At 54.2% G+C, this 18310-nt stretch overlaps 1 protein-coding gene across 1 annotated transcript in view; it reads left to right on the forward strand.

Moving 5' to 3' along the window:
* The first annotated feature begins 38 nt into the window (after window positions 1–38).
* RUNX3 (RUNX family transcription factor 3) overlaps window positions 39–18310 on the forward strand; it is a 35571-nt gene continuing 17299 nt past the window's right edge. Inside the window, exons 1-3 of the mRNA XM_042015621.1 lie at window positions 39–321; window positions 1280–1436; window positions 5849–5953. Of these exons, the coding sequence (XP_041871555.1) occupies window positions 61–321; window positions 1280–1436; window positions 5849–5953 (523 nt within the window). The 5' untranslated portion in view covers window positions 39–60. The remainder of the gene's footprint in view (window positions 322–1279; window positions 1437–5848; window positions 5954–18310) is intronic.

The following is an 18310-nucleotide window of genomic DNA, read 5'->3' on the forward strand; positions in this document are numbered from 1 at the left end:
GCACCAGCTCGCCGGCGTGGTCGGCCAGGACATCCACGACGGCCGGGGCTCGCCGCTGTGATGCGTATTCCCGTAGACCCGAGCACCAGCAGGCGCTTCACTCCCCCGTCCACGGCCTTCCCCTGCGGTAAGATGGGCGAGAACAGCGGGGCGCTGGGGGCCTCCGCGCCGGGCGCCCGCGCTCGGCCCGAGGTGCGCTCCGTCGTGGATGTCCTGGCCGACCACGCCGGCGAGCTGGTGCGCACCGACAGCCCCAACTTCTTGTGCTCGGTGCTGCCGTCCCACTGGAGGTGCAACAAGACGCTGCCCGTCGCCTTCAAGGTAAGTCCCGAGCCCCGACGGCTCGCGGGGACCGAGCTCGCGACCTGCTCGCCCTTTCCCCTCCGCTCCTTTCGCTTTAAATCGCTCCTGACATCACCGCCGAGGGAGCCGGGGTTATTATTTTTAATCAAATAGCCCAGTTCATGATTTTTAATCAAGTCTCCGCATTGCCCCGCGGTCACGGCATCTTAGATATTCCGTACAGTTAGGAGCGCTCAGGCAACTTTGAAGTTTAATGAGATGGAGGTTAATTACCTTCCTGGGAGAGGGAGAGCGAGGCAGGGAAGGGAGATCTAATCTGCAAAAAAGTCGAGCGAAGAGCTGAAGCCCCGGTGCCGGGCTGCGCTTCCCGGGCTCCCCGCGGCTCCCGCTGGGACACCCCCGGGCCGGGCATCCCCGCTACCCCCGCGGGGGACGGCGCCGGCCGGGGGAAGCCAAAACCCATCCGGGGAGAGGCGAGGGGAGCCGGGCAGGGCGGCAGCGGAGTCCCGAGGAGCCCGGCGGGGTGAGGGGGGCTCTAAAGCGGGTTCCCCCGGCCCCGGGAGCTCCGGGCGCTGCTCCCCGGGAGGGGTGGGGGCCCTTCCCCGCCGGCCGGGCCGGTCCCGGCGCTTTCCCGAGCCGGGCGCGGAGCTCCGGGGCCTCGCTCGCGGCCGCCCCGCGCTCGGCAGCGCTTTATTTTTATCCCGAATCCATCAAAATAAACGCACCAGCTCCTCCGATGGGGCCGAGGGTGGCCTGACGCCCCCTTTACCCCCTCCCCGCGGACACCCTGTCTGCTTTTAACCCTTTTTGAGCCCATTTTCCTCTTCCCCCTCCGATTTTCTCAGCCTTCCTCGGCGGCTGGGGTTGCTTTTGGTTTTGCTTTGGGGTTTTTTGTGCGGGTTTGGAGGGGGAAGCGTAGCGCAGGTTGGCTTCGGTGAAGGTTAATTTTAGCCTAAAATGCTCTGGCCCTGCCTAGGTCGTTGCCCTCGGAGATGTCCCCGATGGGACCGTGGTCACGGTGATGGCGGGGAACGACGAGAATTACTCGGCGGAGCTGCGCAACGCCTCTGCCGTGATGAAAAACCAAGTAGCGAGATTTAACGACCTCAGATTTGTTGGGAGAAGCGGCAGGGGTAGGTACCGGCCAGGAAATGGTTGGCCTTTTTCTTTGGGTTTTTAGAGGGGGGGAAAAAAAGAAAAGAAAAAGGAAAAAAAAGTTTCTCTTTTTTTAAAAAATTATTTTCTTTTACAATTTTTATTTTACTTTTAAATTTTATTTTAAAATTTATTGGTCGGTTTGTTTGGTTGGTGGTTTTTTTTTTTTTTTCCGATTTATTCTATGTTATATTTTATTTCAACCGTGGCTTTGTTGCCGGGAGAAGCCCCCCAGCCCCAGAGCGGTTCCCGAGGGGTGAGAGGGATGCAGGAAGGATGCGGGAGGGATGCGGGAGCAGCCCCGGCCCTGCCGACAGCTCTGCCTCGTTCCTCCCAGAGCTTCTTCTCTGCCGAGGTGTCGGGAATGGGAGGTGCAAAGGAAAAAAAAAAATTGAAATACAGACTTAAATATATCTAAATATTTATAAATCTATCTAAATACAAATAAAGCAGCCCTGGCCCGAATCCTCCCCAGTTTCTCCAATCGCGCAGGAGGCAGCGGGGGGGTGCTCGGTGGGCAAACCCCACCTGGCAGCTCGACTTTAAATAGCGAAAATCAAGAGTTTAAAGTGAAATAATAACGCAGAGCTCGGCCTGGCACGGGCACGGAGGCAGCGGGCGCTGCTCCACGGGGAGCTGCGGGTGCTCGGGGGGGATTCTGCTCGTTTTCCACACGCCTGTGGCAGGGGAAAGCAGGACGGCAGTTTGGCTTCCCGGGTTTTCCCAAACAAATCCGTCTGTGCCATCTGAGCAGGGGGAAATAAACCCCCTGGAAATGTTAAACGAGCCCGCCCTCGCCGTACCTGAGTTTCCGAGGGTATAAATAGAATTTCGGCATTTCATCACCAACAAACGCTGCAGATCGAAGCACTTAATTCTGCATTTGAACCCGAATAAGAACTCTGTGTTTTAATGGCCATATGGCAGCATTTTCTCAAAGGCTTCAAATGTATACACACAGTGTCAGATATATTTTGACTTCTCTGCATTAATTAAAAGCAGTGATGTTAGGAATTATTTGCATGTAATAACTGTTTACTTGTTCCTCTTTATGAAACTTGAATAGTTTACATTCTTTCATACATTTCCTTTTTCCTGTTGGCTCCTTCTCCATGTTGCAGTTTCTTTAAAACTCCCCACTTAACTGGTTGCAGGTTGATGGATGGAAAATGTTTTTTTTTTATGAATTAAGCTTTCATTTCTGTAATCAATTATTCTCTTAGGCTCTTTTCTTTCTGGTTGGGCTTTTTAAATTTTTTTTCTTCATCCTCGCACAAATTTCCAAACTGAACGCAACCCAATCTCAGCGTGACTCTTGCATTCATTATTAACTTGCTTCCTCTGCACTCTCAGGCTCGGAATTAGTAGGGGTTTGGTCTCATAAAGCCCTCGGTGAATAAACTCCTTCCTCGGGCAGAGTCCTCCCAACGCTCATTACAGCAGTGGCAGCAGCTCCGCTGCCTCTAACGGGCGGAGCTCGGGCGCTAATTATTTTAATTTTTTTTTTTTTTTTTTACATGTTCTTGTGGGATGAGGCTTTGTCATATTCAGAGAGAAACAGCCCCACCGGGGCTCCCTAGGGCCGGCTCAGTGGGGTTTTCTCCCCGTGTGAAGGGTGGATTTCACTCCCCGTGTCTGGCGCTGCTTTCCCGGCACGGGGATCTTCCAGAGCAATTTACTGTGAAAAATCGCTCCTACTGAATTTTTATCCCGGGTGTCACACTCGCTCTGCCTTGTTTGGCTCCATCCCTGACAGCCCGGTGCTGCTTTCATTTATTCTGGCAGAAATTTGGAGTCGCTGTGGAATATTTCCCTGTGTGTGTACAAATGTTTGTGTAAATCCGAAGTGAGGACGTGTGGATCCGTAAACACGGATCCTGCTGCAGCCCTGCCGTGTGCCCGAGCTGCAGGAGCCTGGAAAACCCCCGGCAGCCAGGCTCTCCTTGGGAAAACGCGACTCGAAACGGGCCAGATTTGGGTATTTTTAGTAATAAGGTGTCAGGGATTATTCCCTGGCGCTGTGAGCTCGGAAGAGCCGCTCCTAACTCCCCCCTAAAAATAAATTCCCATCTCCATGTGCAAGACAAAGAGGGAAAAAAACCCAGACTTTTTTGCTCAGATTGAGCTGTATAAAATGAAACTAATCCCTGTTGCACCCCCCGCCTGCTCTCCCAGCTGGAATATACCCCCGGAGCATCCCCTGAAGCCGGCGGTGCTCCCAAACCCGCCCGGGAGCCCGGATCCAGCCCCGGGGCACGGTGGGGGTGAGAAACCCCAGCCCGGCTTCCTGAGAAGGCGGGAAATGAGTAAAAATGATGCTGGGGTAGAATCATCATTTTCGGTTCAGGGTTTGAGAGAGGCAGAACCGGCCCGGGCTGGGTTTGTGTCTGCAGCGAGGGACTCCGAGGCAGGGAGGTTGTTTCCCGTGGAGAATACAAAATTTAAGATAATAATAATGATAATAATAAATAAAATAAATCCCTTTTAATGCAGTATAAACGGGCACACGGAGGTTCTGGGGTTCTGTGCTTCATAGCCGGGTTTTCCCGCACGCTGCCTGCGAACCCTTCCCTCTCCTCCTGCAGAATTCCCTAAATAAATCGCTCCTCATCCTCTTCATCCCGCGCTCTGGCTCTGCAAAGGTTTTACCAGCAAACTCTCGGTGCTGGTTGTTTTTTCCGCGGCCGTGGCTGCGCCGGGAGCCTCCGGGCTCCGCGGGCTCGTCCCGTGCCGTCCCTGCAGGTTGGCAGCAGGGGCTGTATCCTTGGCGATTCACACCGACAGCATTACATTTCTTTTGCCCTCCTTTCTGTGCAGAACATCAGCCGAAGGTTTGTGCGTTGTTCAGTCCCAGCTGGAAAGCCGAGGTGAGGCGGGGATTGGTGCTTGCTGTCGGTTTTAGAGCCGGCATTCCCCCCTTTCCGTGCTCCCTGGAGGAATTCTCCCACCTGGGATAATTCCAGGATGTTCTCCGCGGGAGATAATTTCATTTTTTCAGATTATTCCTTTTTTTCCTCCTAGCTGGATAAATCCTGTTTTGTTTTGCTGTGGATATTCTCAGGTCCGACCCTGTGGAGAGGTGATGGTCGGGATCTGAAAACCCCTGATTGCTTTAGGAGAAAAGGGAAAGGAGGTGGTTTCTTGCTGCTTTTATTTGAGGAATAAAGGCTGGAGGAGCAGAAATCCATCACACAGAGGTTTATTCCTCATATCCTGCTGGGGTTCAGCCCTCTGGAGTACCTGAGACCTTTGAAATCCCGCAGGGATTGCTGCTGGGGGCTTGGTCAGAAGTGGTTTGTGCAGCCTCCTTCCTTTACCCGAGGGTTTCCTGAATTTGGGGAGCCTGAGGGAGAGCTGAGGCCCTTCCTGCGGGGATTTCTGTTCTCCCGCAGCCTCCCCTCGGCTGGATATCGGGTCCCAGCCACAGCCAGGCAGGGACAGGGCAGACGGGCTGGCATGAGGATGCCCAGGCTGCGGGAGGCGAAGGGTTTGGGGTCGGGGTGGTAACACCCTCTGTGATGATAAAGGCATTTTCAGGCTGCGGATGGAAACTTCTGCTGGGGCAAGGGGGGGCTCTTCTTGCAAAATTTGGATCCCAAGAGCTTTTCACTGCTTTATTCGTTGTTTTTTTTGTATAAAAGGTGACAAGCTCGGTACTTCAAAAGCATCTCTGAAACCCCCCTGAGGGTATCCAAAGCCCTTCCCAGCAGCAGATTCCTGCTCTCTGGGCAGGGCTGGGAGAGGGGACAGTCCCTGCCTGTCTGGTGACCACTTCTGGTGGCCAAAGCTGGCCGGAATCAGTTCTCATTTTGCAGTTCCCAGTTTTTGGCCCTCCCGTGGGTGCTGAGGCCGAGCACAGCTCCCTCCAAGTGGGAGCATCCACAGGGACCGGGCCATGGATCCCCCATCTCCTGCCGGCTGATCCCACCTCCCCAGCTCCTTCCCAAGGGAGCATCCCATGGGCACCAGGCCCCAAATCCCCCTACGGAGGCGATCCCGCATCCAGCGCTGTTTCAGGGCTGGGTTATCACGGGAAAAGGAGAAGCTTCCGAGCGGGAAAACCCCAGGAAGCTGCTCTGGGTGGAGGGGTCGGTACAGGCACAGGGCAGGGGAGGGGGGACGAGCGACTTTTCCATGCGGGAAGGTGCCGGCTCCTGCCCTGAAGCGGCTCCAGGGCTGTGTCTGCCGCAGCCAGCGGAGCCCCAGCGGGAGCCGCCGGGCTTTGTGTCCCGGCAATCAGGGCTCGTTAAACGCAGTGATGTGTGCGGGGATTTGTGTCCGAGCCCGCTCGGGCAGGAGCCTCTCTCTCTCCCACAGGAGCTGAACCCATGGGGAGGATCCTCACTCATGTTGTGGTTTTTTTCCCTCCCTCCCTCCCCACCGTCCTTAGGGAAAAGCTTCACCCTGACCATCACCGTGTTCACCAACCCCACGCAAGTGGCCACCTACCACCGAGCCATCAAAGTGACCGTGGACGGACCCCGGGAGCCCCGGAGTAAGTGAAGGGTTGGATGTGGCAGCTGATAATTGCGGGGAGGGGGTGCAGGGGCCGAGCTCTCCCTGGCTGAGGGGTGCAGGATGCGGAGCCGGCGCTCGGAGCTGAGGGATGGGCTTGGGGAGGCACCGTTTGCTGCTCGGATTTCCCCGTGTGTCCCTCCCTCCCTGCCTCTTGCTCCGTATCCCACCGCGGAGGGATGGTTTCTAGCTCCTTGCCCTGTTCCCTGACCCATCTTGGAGGGACAATTTTACAGCTCCGGGTTGGGATGTTGGGAAAACTCTTTGGTCTTCGATGGCGAAAGGACGAAGGACCCAGCCTGGCGCTGCACGGGGGGGTTCGGGGAGTTGTGAAATCAGGTCTGTGCTCGGCTTGGGGCTGATTGCTGGTGATTAAACTAAAAACGGTGCAGGTTCCCGCGGTGCTGAGCCGGTGTCTGCTCTGGCACAGCTCCTTCCCCTCGGCTTCGCGGTGGTTTCGCTTTCGGGCTGTCAAAGGCTGGGGCTGGCAGCGCCCGCGGCCGGGGGCTGAGCCTGGAGAAACCAAAGAGACTCTGCGACCGCAGAACCGTCTCTGTTGTGATCGGGGAGGCTCTCCCGGGGGCAGGATGGTGCCTCGTGGTTGAGGGAGGCTCCGGGAGCTGCCCTGGCTGCGTTGGGTTTCGGCGTCGGGCTGCTCGGAGCTCCCCCCGGCGCTCCCAGCCATCCAGGGAAACGCTCTGAGCTGTCGCCCGCGGGAGTTTCCTCTCGCCACGAGGATTATTTGCCCTGTGGGACGCCCCTGGTCGGTGGGACCTTGTGCCCGGGGCCTCCATCTCTGGCTTTTCGCTCCGGCTTCGCCTTCCTGCTCGCTCGGCACCAGCCCGGGACTATAAAGCCGAGTTTGTTCCCTTTGCGTGTGAGGCTGTCAGTGCCCACATTGAGGGGAAGCGGTTTGATCCTTCGAAAAACGCCTCAGAAAACATTTTCTGTTGATGCTGTCGCCGGGCCATCGGTGCCCCTTGATGTCAGGCCAGGTGGAGGCTGCTACCTCGGCCAGGGGGTTTCATTTGCATCGAGCTTTGGTGGATTTTCTTCCCCCTCGATTTTATTTTGGAGCCTGTCGAGGATGGATTTGGAAGCTGGAATGCAGGAAATCCAATGCTGCTGTTGTGGGGAGTTTTTTTAAGCCAGAAACACCAGGCAGGTCCGTGGTGTGGAGCACCTGTGGGTCGTGGTGGGTGCTGGGGCTGGGCAGGGAATTTCACAACTCTGCCAGGAGTGTCAGGAATAGAAATCAGCCCTCCTGACTGCTGGCTCAGCCCCTTATCAGCTTCATCAGATCGCCTTTCTAATAATAATAATCATCATCATCATCATCATCATCATCAGGAATACATAAATAATAATACAAGGTGAGATAGTTGCTACTCCCGGAGCTTGGTTTGGCCTCCCCGACAGCCAAACCCCAGTGAATCACACCCGTTCCTCCTGAATTTCAGCATTTCACCCCAGAGCTCCCCATCCTTCATTTCAATTTTCTGATACGGAGGCCATGGCAATTCGGCCACAGCCGAGGATGGAGCAGCTTGTCCTGGCTCTGGTGTGGGGTGCCCAAGGGATGCCCGCAGTGGGACACAGCCCAGGTGCAAAGGCAGCAGTTTTTGGGGGCTTTTCTTTTTTTGGTGATGATTTCTGCACCTCAAAATGTGCTGGAAGTGTCGGCTCCTTGAGGAGATCTGCGTGGTGTTTATTTGCTTCTTGTGCCCTTGCCTTGTGTGACGCCCAAAGGCTGATTTCCCCCCATCCCTGCACCCCCCAGCCCATAAATTGCTGATAAAAAAGGTTCAGACCAAATTTGTGTCTGTTTTGGGATTTTTTTTCAGGCAATCATAGATTTGTTGGCAGTAAAGGTCATGTTTTGGCTCCCACTTTGACCCTGGGGCTTGAACTCATGGTTGATGAAGTTCCAGTGGAAGAAAAACATTTTTTTAAAAATCTCTTTTTTGCCACATTTTCTAATGAAGACGAAAATTTCAAAAGAAAAACAAAAAATCAAATAACGCCTTTCCCCCCTTCCCACTCTGCAGAAGCCCTGGGTGTGGAAACAGCAGCTGTAAAATGATCCTGGAAAGCCGAGGTTTTCCTGGTTCACCTGCCACTGGGTGGCTCCCGGGCACAGCACCCTGGCAGTGCCAGCACTGGCACCCGGGGTGGCATTTGGGGCTGGCACAGCCCTGGTGATCCCCACCTTGGGCCAAACACCGTGGCTGGTGCTGCTCTGCCTTGTTTGGCTGTGGGGGGGTGAGAGCTGCCAGCAGGAGCTGCAAGTTTTATATTTATATATATTATATACACTTTTTAACACATATGTTAATCTGTGTGTGGATACATGGAATTTTTTCCCCTTCTTGGCTTCAAAAGATGGGCCACGGTGTGTGTTGGCTCCTCTTGTGAGGATCAGCACTGGGCAGGGCTGGAGGCTGATGTGGGGCTGGTGGAGAGGACAAAACCCATCCTTAACGTGGAAAGAATTGGCCATTTGTCTGGGTGTCCTGGGAAAGCCCTGGGCAGCGTCTTCTCAGCTGCAGCAGAATCCCTCCAGCAAACGTCCTTGTGGGCTTCAGGGGCCAGAACTGTGGCTGGGCTCCACCTCTGAGCATCCCATTCATCTTCTGCCCTGGCCCATCGCTTTATCTCAGCCCTTGAGCGAGGCTTTTAACTCAGGCTGTGCCCAGAAAAAACTTCTGAGGAGTCTGAGGCCGAGCAGGGGTGGGTGGGAGATCCCAGGGAAGCGGGTGACGGGCAGAGCCCTGCCGGGGAAAGAGGGAGCAGGAGAGCTGGAGCAGGAGGAGGCTCCCTTGGGAGCCTCCAGGAGCAGCACCAGGGGTGACACCAGCGCTGGCTTTCCTTGAGCATCTCCTCCAAGCCATTCGCCAGGCTCCTCCCAGTGCCCGGCTCGCTCTGAGCTCCTTTTCCTTGTGCTCCAGCTCTTTCTGGGTTAGATCTGGAGGGAAAAAAAGGACATTCTGTCAAGTTGGCACCTTAGCTCTAAACAAATAGCACAGCGGGTGCCAAGTGTTGACATACTTTGTACAAACAGGAAGTAATAAAATATTTGAACTTCCTGTGGAATTTCCTTCTTTCCCCCCCTTTCTGCAGCCCCGTGTTCAGCAGGAGCCATGCTGCAAAACCCTCTCACATCCACAGCTGCTGCAAAATCACCCCCAGCAGGCAGAACGGGGAGAAATGAACGGCTGGGAGCTGTACAGGGATGTTCAGTCCATTCCTGGGGAAATGGGAGCATCCCCAGGCCTCCCCCTCACAGCCCACTGCTGGCTGCCTTCCCTTCCCCTTCCTTTCCTTCTCAAGGCTCTCACCTTCTCTGCTCTCACTTTTCCCTTCTCCCTCCCAGCTCCTTCTCACAGCTGCAGCCCCTTTCTGCCCAGAACTCTTGTGCAAAGTCTTTTTTCCCCCTTTTAAATTCCTTTCCTCCCCTCTTTGACTCTTTTTTTGCCACCATTCAGTCTTTAACCTCTCTCCCCATTTTCTAAATCCCTTCTGGATTTAATCCCTTCTTTCTGTCTCCCACCCCATCCCTGCTGTCCTTGTTGAGGAGGGAGACCAAGAAGATTTGTCCCCACGGGATCCCTGTGTCCCCCCTCGTTGCCTGCTCGGCCCTGGCAGCACTGTGGACGTGCTGGCTGTTGGGGCCTCCTGCCCTGTTCATTTTTGGGGTGTGCATCAGAGATTCCGTGCTTTCAGTCATGTCCCTGCTTGGCGTGACCGCAATGAGTGACAGAAACGTGTCCCCAGCGTGGCTTGGACCGGGAGGAGGGGGCTTGTGGCCGGAGCATTTCACATCCCCTCTCCCACCTCGTTGTCCCTGCAGGGTTTTTCTGGCTCGCCCCATCCTGCACAGCCCCAAATTCCCTCAGTGGTTGCTTTTTCCTCCCCAAAAAAGGCTCCTTGCCCCCACCAGGCTCTGGCTGCCCCCAGGCAGCCGCTGTCCTGTCACGTAGCCAGCGGGTGGGAGGCTTCTCACCTCCCCCGGTGCCGAGGCGTTTCCAGGAACCGCTGCTGCTCTTTGGCTTTCAGACTTCTCAGAGCCTCAGCTGAGCGAGGGTTTCCCTCCCACGAGGGCTCACAGCCCGGCCCTGCGCTCTGAGCTGGGAAATGAGGAGTTTGGGATGAGCAGAAATGCGGAGTTTGGGATGAGCAGAGGGTGGGACCCCCCTGTCCCTGCCTGTGGAGGTGTTTGTGGCATCGCTGTCCCCGCCGGGCTGGTGGTTGGTGGGTGCTGGTTGCCCTCACCTCATGCTTTGTGAGCTCTTGGCTTGAATATGAGGTTAAAAAAGCAAAAAACTGGGAGAAAGATGGAGTGGAAAGGGGAAACCTTGTCTGTAAATCCAGTCTGGGCTGGGCTCTGTTAACAGCAGTGCTGAGGTGGCTGTGGGAGGAGGGTGCCCGTGGCCCTGGGTGCCCCAGCCTGGCTGCTGGGACATCTCTTCCCAGTTTGTGCTGCCCAGTTGGGAACCTGGGAAGAGGAAGGGTTCTCTCAGCACTCCCTGGGATGACACACAGCTCGCTGGGGCTCCTCTCTCCACCTTGAAGGGATAAAAGCAGAGTCCTGACCTGCCCCGGCCACACCTCAGCCCCGCTGCCCACAGCCCGATCTCACCCCTGGGATGGCACCTCCATCCCACACCCGGCCCGGCCCTGGCTCCCTGAACCGCAGAGTAGCTGCAAACCACCCTGCAAAAGCCTCTCTCACTTCTTTATTTATTGACTGAGGGTGCATCTGAATCCGTTTCTCAGGTTCAGAGGAGTCTGTGCCGCGAGGCTTTTCACAGAATCACAGGCTTGGGAAGGACCCTAAAAACCATCTTATTCCAACCCACACCTGCCAGTAGAAGGGATTTTTTCCCCCTTTTATTCCTAGTAGAAGTTCCAGTTGGAAGCTAGAGAGAAAAAAGAAGCACAGGGTTGTGCTAGAAAAACGAGTCTGCCTTCCCCATCCCTCGTGGCTGAGATTTATTCCCAGAAACAGCAAAACTGAAACCCTGTTTGACTCAGGGAGGGGAAGAGAGATGCAGTATTGTACCTGGTTAGCAGCATCCTATTTTCATGCCTTCATGGCTTCAATGCCACCAAAAGTACAAAATGTTCTTTAATGTATCACAGAGCTGGTTATTTCTGTGCTAAATTTTGGGTTCTTTCAAAGCAGGAATGGTTTCTGGTGAGATTTCTGACTCCTGGTTGTTGCTTGTAACAAAGAGCATCTCTTAGGGCTTCCCTCTTTGTTTTGGGGGAAAAAAGAGGAAAATATGAACCAGAAACCTTCCTGTCACCTTTGGGAAAAGTGGATTATCTGTGCAGGGCTGGGAACCCCCCAGCAAAGCGGCTTCTCAGCCTGGGGGGCTTTAGGCCTGCCTCGGGATGCTGTGTGGCCTGGACCTGTGCTCTGAAGGGATTCGTGTCAATCCGTGCTGTGTTTGCTCCTCAAAGGGGATAAATAAGGTCTTGTTATGATTTGAAGTAACTTTGAGGGGAGATGGGGAGCTGGGAGAGCTCTGCAGGGCTTGGGAGCGCAGTGGGAAGGTTGGGATGATGCTCTCTGGGACGGCAGCTCTGCGAGTCTGGAGAGGGTGAAATAAAACCTGGAGTTCTCCCCCATTCCTGGGACACAGGGAAATTGGGATTTACTGAGTGGCAAACGAGTGTCAATGGGGACAGCCTGAAACAGCTGAGGGTGAGGAAGAGGGAGTGGGGTTATAGGATGGGAGCCAAAGAGGAGCAGGGGCAAGATGATCCCCTGTTCCCATATTCCTACAGGCAGCTTTTGGACCTCGAGGCAGAGATCCTGTGCTTTCTGCACCTTTTGTCCTCAGAGTTTTGGGAATTGCTTGGAGAATAAATTATTGGAGGGTCTTGTGCCTCTCAGAAGCTCAAGTGGAGACCCAGGACAGGGGTAGGTTGTGCCAGTATTGTCCAATTCCAGATCTTTATCTTGGCCAAAAGGGTCCCTTGTGGAGCTGTGTAAAACTTGAGCTGGAGATGTTTTCTGTAATTAAAAGCAGACTCGGTGCTGAATTGCTCCTGTGGGGTGATAGTTTTGGGTATTATTGAGGTCTTTTGTTTTATTTCCCTGCTTGTCCTTACCTAGAAATAAAGACACAGACAGTTCCCAGATTGTCTGGGAATAAGGAAGGAAAAAAAAAAAAAAACAAACAAACGGGAAATGGCAAAAAAAGAAGGAAAAAATAAAAGAAAAAAAAGATGCAGCAAAATCAATCCAAGATAATTTCAACAAATAAATGACCTCAGCACTTCCTGGACAGTGATTTGTCCATGTAAAATTGCTGTAATCTAATTTAATACTCAGTACTTAAAACAAGCTGATTTCCCACTTCTGGAGCCCTGTCCCCTTCCCTGGGGAGGAAGAGGAGGAAATCCTGAGTGGCCCTTTATGGCTTCCCCATTGCCTGAGTTCTGGCACTGCCGAGGCCCTTTGAGGAGGGTGTTTAAGGAAACTCCGTGCACCCACCCCGGAGCTTTGGCATCGCTCCTGCTGCTGAGGGACCTGCCGTGGTGCTTCCCTTCAGATATCCTTGGATATCCCGTGCATGTTCTTGGGATGGTGCTTGGACACATCAGGCTAATCCCAGCTGTGCTCCAGCCTCTGGTTTTGTGGGATGGAGCCCGTGCAGCTCGTGGGTGTCTGCTTCTCCCTGTGCTGATCCAGCCCTGCCTGCAGGAGTGGAAGGGCTTCGGTTCATTCAGGAGCCTCTGGGGGAGCCTTGGGGCTCCTCAATTCCTGCAGGAGCCTCTGCAGGTCGGCACTTGTTACCTGGGAGATTTCTCTCTCTATATTCCCATCTCTAACGTGTTTTGATCCCAGCAGGGAAATTCGCCCCCTTCGGGATGCGCCGGGGCCGTCCAGGGCCCTGTGCTCCTGCTGGGGCCGTGGGGCCGCTGTCCATACACGCAGGGAAGGCAATTATGTGAAACCACCTCCTCCTCCCGTTCCTATCCCAGTTAACCCTGCCGGGGCCAATCCTGCCGGGGGGAATCGTGCTCGGCTCCTGGGGGTGGATAAAAACCCCTCAGGGACAAAACCCCCCGCCCCAGGGGGGACCTGCGGCCCCTCAGTGGGACATGGGGATGTGCCAGGGGACACCAGGGTGTGGAGAATTCCCTGGGGAGAGCAGAGCAGGAATGGAAGTTGCCTGACAGTGCTCCAAGCGCTGGGTTTGCATCACCAGGGCCTTTGGTGCTGCAGCTGGAGGCTGTAATCCAGCCTCAAAAGGAATAATAGAGCAGCTGAAATTATCTGGGCTCCAGTAAATCCACTCCTCTCATTATTTTATTTGCCACACGCAGTAAATTCCACCTCTCTTTTCCAATCGCCTGCTGCGTAATAACTTCAAAATCATTTTGCTTGAAAATGGCCAATATTTTCTGAGTGCAGCAATATTGGGAGTCAGAGCAGGGAAATTATTTTTGCTTGCGTCCTACAAAGGAATCTTTGTTGGAATTGGTTGCAACACGTCCTGCTTTTGAAAGCTTTGGGAAAACCCCAGGGCACAGTTCTGGGCTGGGGTGGAAGAGGCAAACCTGGCCCTGGGGTGGCTTTGGAAGTAACTCAGAATCAGAGAAATGGGCATTGATAAAGTAATTGGGAGAGATTAAACTGAGCGAAAGGGTTTTCTGGTGGGATCTGGGGGTCATCTAGGGATGTTTGGGGGATGAATTACATTGAAGGTTTTTTCCAGGATGTTGGTGGTGTTCTGTGTCGGGTTGTGCCGGGGGCTATTCAAATACACAGCAAAAGAAATTCCTGCTCGGTCCAGTGGCATGATCCAAAGGGAGCTGTGCAGCAGGATGAGTGGGCTGGGATGGGAGGCAGGTGGCAGCAAAAAGGAATATCTGTGAGCATCACAGCAGGGCCATTGGTGAGCTTTGCTCCTTCCCAAAGGAGCAGCGTTTTGCCCCGTGCCTCAGTTTACCTGTCTGTAACTCCTGGTGGGCAGCAGGGGATGTGGAGGAGGCTGCCAGGGAGGATTTGCAGGGTTGTTAATGCAGCGTGGCCCCAGCTCACTCAGGGAGGATTGGGGAGCTCGGGAGGACAGAGCAAAGGGTCACAGATTGGAAAGGAGAGAGGGGGGAAAAACACAGCCAGTGCTAAAAGGCGAGTTTCGTTTCAGGGAAGACAACAGCTAAAGGACCAGAACTATCAAACAAAACCACAAGATCACATCAGATGTCAGGCAGGACACATCTTGTTCCTCCCTCCCAAAAGGGCTTATCAGTGCAACCAATCACTTTAATGATGTGGCGGAGGGAGGAAGAGGATTTGACTCAGACTGAGATGAAATTTAGTTCCTAAGTCCCTTCTCTTCCGCTGCTGGAGTCACCTGTCCTGCAGTCAGCCCCAGATCAATCACCTCCTGCAGCGGAAGGGGCTCAGACATGAGTTTGCATTATTTTCTCTTACTCTTTCCAGTGTCTCTACATGCCGTGGTGGGAGGGGGCAGAGAGGGGGGGAAGAAGAGGAGCACAGTGAGCAGGGAGTGTCCCTGGTGCCCTTCCCAGCCTCTGGGGATGGTGGCAGCGGGATGGGAACCTCCGTGCTGGGAGGTTCCCCATCCCCAAATCAGGTGTGGGAGCAGGCAGCCCCTTTTCCCATGCTTAGCTCTGCTCCCGTGGTTTTGGGGAGGATGCAGGGAAGGTGAGGGTGCTGTGCAGGTGCCATCCCTCTGGGGCTCCTCCTTCCAGTGCAAAGCTCAGCAGGAGCTGTAATTATCCAGCAGGATAATTCCAGCCAGGCTCTGGAGATGGAGCTTGGAGCTCAGTCCTGGGATCAAGGGTATCAGTATTCAAATGCCAGAGCTCAGCTCCAGCTCTGTCCTGGGGCAAAGGGGAAAAGCAGCGCTCAGCATCCTCAAACCTTGAGAAAGTTCAGGTCTGTTCCCAACGGGACAGGCTGGGCTGGCAAAGTGCTGCTCCCTCCCCACAGCGCCAGGGACATCTCAGCTCCATCAGCTGAACCACGGCACATTCCTTGCACAGGGCTGAACCCAGCAGCTGGTCCTCCCCATCCCAGGCAGAGTGTCCTTAACCAGTGTCACCCCAAGGAATGTGATGTGCTTGCCCTAATGGAACAGGTTGCAAACTGGGAGAAACCAGCTCTACTGGTAGGTCCCAGTCCAGGTTGTTAGATAGCAGCAGGAACTCACCGGGACTGGCATCTCTCCATGGATCTATGGAATCTGAAAATCTGATCTCAGCCGGGGCTGAGGCAATACCAGCTGGATGTCCTTGAGATCTGTCTGCTTCCTCCCCAGCACCCAGCTAGGGAATCTTGGAATCAGGGAGTTTGCCTGATTCCATGAGAACCAGGTCACAGCCCATAAGTGAATTTTGCCTTCCTGGAACGGGGAGTGACTGCAGAGAGGCCGTCAGGGCTGGTGGTTTTTGCACCCTGTTCTGAAAGCTGCCCGATTTCCCGCAGATGTGCACCCACCTGCTGCTCTGTGACACCCGGGCTGCAGCTTTCACATCTGTAAATCACAACTTTTAACCCCCACCCTGTTCGCTCCGCAGTCTCGGGGCAGATTTTCAGAGTTCTTACGGATCGAAAAAGGCAGGAAAGCACTGGTGGGGGTTCTCAGCAAGGCACAAGTGGGCTGAATGCTTAAACCTGCTGAATTTTACCCACTGCTGAGAATGCTCCCAGCTTTCCCTGTGTTCCGAAGGGCTTCAAATATTTTTGCAAATCCAGAAAGACTCTTGAAACCCTGGGAATGGAGAGCCCGAGTCCTTCAGGCATTTGAGCAGCAGTTGCGTGGAAATTTGGGCATGATGTTCCCTTTGATTTGGGAACGGGCCACAGCTCTCCCGTCCCCAGAGCTTTTGGAAGCGCTACTCTGGATTTCTGTTTAAATTAATGCCCTGCTTTGTTTTCCTTCCAGAGGGCTCCGTTTTGGGGTCTCCCAGCGCAATCAAAGGCCCTGACAGGGTTTATCAGAGACTCACCAGGGTGGGCACAGGGTGGGCAAGGAGAGAGGCAGAGGCAAAGTCTCAGCACTAAGCCAGGAGTGAGAGGAGATCAGGGGCTCCCAAAGCCTCCTAATCAATACCAGCCTGCCCAGAACGAACATCTCTCCCACTGCTGGAGCTTCAGACACTAAAAAACCTACTGTAAATGCAACATATCTCTGTGCTTCCTGCCAGCTGGCCCAGAGCCAGCCTATTTCCTTCAAAAAGAGGGATATTTATTTTCATCCTTTTAGAGGCAGCCAATTCATCTCAGACCACCACCAGCTAAAAAAGCTTTATAAATTAGCAGCCTTTTTTTCTTTTTCCTTTTTTTTCCCCCTCCTAATTCTCTCCCCCCCCCCTTTAAATATTATTTTCCTTTGGTTGTTGGTGTAAACGCTGTGCCAGGACATGCGAGCCGGGGTGCATTGCGCCACACTCCCCTTTCTCCCCGAGCTGCAGAAACACAGTAGCAGCAGTGTCTCACGAAAGCCAGAGGAAACCAAAGCAAAGCCCGGCCGTGACTGATTCTCCTTCCAAATGGCGTAAGCAGGCCAACTTCAAACATGTGAATAATGAGTTATCTGTGCCTGACTTTGTTCAGCAGCACAAGGGACGGTGCCTCCCAACATTTCCCTCCTGCTCCCTCCTGTGAACTCCTGAGCTCTGATTTTAGCAGTGGGGTTGGCGCTCACCGGGGCTCGGAGGGCACCTCCGTCATCCTGCGTCATCTTTGAGTCCCTTCCAGCTCCCTGCTCTGCGCTGTCCTCCCTTCCCTCCTTCCCTGGCAGTGGGGCTCCACCGAAGTCTTCTTGGCTGGGAATTTGCCCTGGTGGGTCTCGAGCTGGAGGTGGGATTTCAGAGAGGACCTGAGCGATGTTCTTGCCCTGAGTTAGAGGTGTGCGAAGATGAAACCAGCCCAGCATCTGCTGCAAGGGACAGGCCTGCTGTTCCCGTAACACAGGAGTTTCACATGTGGCTTCTTTCTGGAGCACATGCTGGGACTTGATAGTCTAGCCGAGACTCAGACTGGGGAAAAATTCCAGCCTCTGCAGAGGACTGGCGTGTCTCTCTGAAGTACCTATTTCCAGGGCTACGGCAGGGATTTGAAAGGTGTTTTGCACGTTGAGATGGAGTTTATCCACTGCTGATTGCTTTCTTGTGGTCCCTTCTCACGGACGTGTAGAGACGAAGCCATGGCTTTGTGTGCAGGGACTGCTCCTGGTGAGCTTGGCTCAGCCCTGGAGTCAGGCTGGGAATGTTTGGGCAGAGCCTTGGTGGGAGCTTTGGTGGGAGGACGGTGGAATGCCAGGGGGATGCTTGGATGCTTTGAAGGTGGCTGAGCGTGGCTCAAGCTGCTGTGCCAGCCCATGCCCTCTCCTGGCTCTCGTCTCCTCCTGTGTGGGGCTGAGGCACTGATCTGCAGTGTGTGTGTGTGTGTGTTCATGAACGTCCCTCGGCGTTTCCTCCGCTCCAGCTTGCCGCCAGCATTCCGCAGCCAGGCTCCCGGGGAGGGCCAAGCCACTTCCCAACATCTGCTCTCCCGGCCCCCGGCAGCACGGGGCTGAGCCAGGGGCTGGGGATGAACGTGACACCCAGCTCTGAGCCCAGCAGGGGTGGGAGGAGACTGTGCAGCTCCTCGGCTCTCATCTGACTTCATCTACAGAGAAATCAGGGGGCTGGGGCTCCCACTCACCCCAGGGAGGGGTTTTTTGAAGCAAATCTCTCAGCTGTGGGATTGTGGTGTCACTCGAGCCATGAAGTTCCTGGAGCTCCTTTCTACCTTTGATCAACTTTATATTCTGCATCTCAGTGATCTGGGGAAAATCAGCTGCTTTTTGGAACTCCCCCTCCACAGCCTGGAAACCCCATCCCAGTCCCGGCTTGGGAAGCCACATCAGGTTGCACACTCCTAGAAGGAAGAGCAGGCTCTGTTTGGTCTTTGAAATATTTTAATGCAGAAAGCATGTCTCTAAATCATAGCTCTGAGGGCTCGAGCTCGTGTGGCACACACTGCTTCGCTGTCTGCATTCCAAGGAAACACCCAAAACTTCCAGTATGCTTCTTATTACTGGCCTAAAGTGTCAAATTCACGTCGGCTCTTCCAGCTGGGAAGTGTTCAATGGGATCGTTTGTTTGATATGCTGATACAGATCTTGTTATTACATCAGGATCGTAGGTGATCTGTCAATGTTTACATCATGTCATGTTCAATACTGGAGTTAACCGATTCTGAAACCCGATCCAGCGTTAAAACCCTGGTGCTGCTGACAAGGAGTGCCCAAGGTCAGGAGCTGCCACCATTTGATCGTACTGAGCTCTGCTGTTTCCATAAATA

The sequence above is a fragment of the Corvus kubaryi genome, unplaced genomic scaffold, assembly GCF_017639235.1.
Source record: "Corvus kubaryi isolate FWS band 111438036 unplaced genomic scaffold, C.kubaryi_AGA036_p1.0 split3-37304, whole genome shotgun sequence".
NCBI lineage: Eukaryota > Metazoa > Chordata > Aves > Passeriformes > Corvidae > Corvus > Corvus kubaryi.